The 1,320-nt window shown below is 37.4% G+C and overlaps 1 protein-coding gene across 3 annotated transcripts in view; it reads right to left on the reverse strand.

The window, feature by feature from the left end:
* Dock4 (dedicator of cytokinesis 4) overlaps positions 1-1,320 on the reverse strand; it is a 393,633-nt gene that overhangs the window by 218,405 nt on the left and 173,908 nt on the right. For all 3 annotated transcript variants that reach the window (XM_013347825.2, XM_026782419.1, XM_026782413.1), the window contains exon 3: positions 625-665. In XM_013347825.2, the coding sequence (XP_013203279.2) occupies positions 625-665 (41 nt within the window). The remainder of the gene's footprint in view (positions 1-624; positions 666-1,320) is intronic.

Consider the following 1,320-nt stretch of genomic DNA (forward strand, 5'->3'; position numbering starts at 1 on the left):
CTGATGGCTGGAATGGAACAGAGTAGTGATTACTATTAAAAGCCACAAACTTCCCAAATGAAAGATAAAATGAAAGTCCCATTACTTTCTCGGGGTTTAGTATGAATGCCAACAGTGACTCTTAGGGCCTTCCTCGAATGGCAAGAGAGAAGAGCGCTTCCAAGTGCTGCATTCTCAATTCAGCTCCCATCACCCAAGGAACCCTTATCACGACACTAAAACGAACCTACTCCTCCATACTGGCGCCTTTACAAACAAGACCACAGGAAATTTAAAGACTAAATATCACTATTCAGTATTTCCTTTGTAATATATTTCCTCTGCCTGAATTTTAATTTACCTCTCTGGAAAACTAACACTTCAAAAGGTTTTGCTTCTATCTAACAAGCTTAAGCACTTGCCAGCACAATTTTCAAGGGCTATAGAGAATTATGGCTTCAGTGTCTTACCTTAATATTAATCCCAGTTCAAAGGAATTCCCAAAATTATGAGACTCTGTATTATCAGTTTGGGGGCCTAATTAAGAGTCCAACTCTAATTTCATTTGTACAGCAAAATAATTTAAATAATCATCTTCAGTAAAAAATAAATCTTATAATTACAGTTATAAATAACCCTTTTTACCTTGATATTTGGGTTTTTTAAGGCAAATCCTCTGTACCAGCCTGTGGAGACATAATCGTTATTACATTTTAATACATAAACCATGATAATACTTAAAGATAAGAAATGAAATGTTCTTTGATGTTGGAATTTTAATCTTCCTATGCAAAAGCACAGCGATTCTAGGACTAGGCTAGGTGAGAGATCAATTGACCAGAAGTTTAAGCAATTCACTCATAAACTGATTCGTTAAAATTGTACCAGAAATTTGTATAAGTGGAAACAGGGGCTTGAATCAAAACCATTGGGCTTAAATAAAGAAACTCACTGCAATTTACTAGCTATTTTTTTTAGTTGTTTTCATTTTATTTTTGCAAAAGGGTCTACGTACCTAAGATGGCCTTGAACTCAGAATCTTTCGTCCTTAGCTTCCCAGGTCTGTAACACCAAGCTCAGCCTACTCTTTAATTTGGGGGACATCACCTTAACTCTGTGAGCCCCACTTCTCCCCATTTCACTAAGGGCCACACCTTGTCCAAGGGAAGTGCAAGAGTCTACATAAGACTTAATGTCACTCTAAATTCTGCCTCATGGGAAGCACAGGCTGATTTGGAAGTAACAACACCTGGCCAGCAGTGATGTAACAGATGTGTGTATACATACATAAACCCACCACCTATAATAGAAGATCACCAGCAGTGATGTAACAGATGTGTG

Source organism: Microtus ochrogaster, chromosome 1 (genome assembly GCF_000317375.1).
Source record: "Microtus ochrogaster isolate Prairie Vole_2 chromosome 1, MicOch1.0, whole genome shotgun sequence".
NCBI classification, from domain to species: domain Eukaryota; kingdom Metazoa; phylum Chordata; class Mammalia; order Rodentia; family Cricetidae; genus Microtus; species Microtus ochrogaster.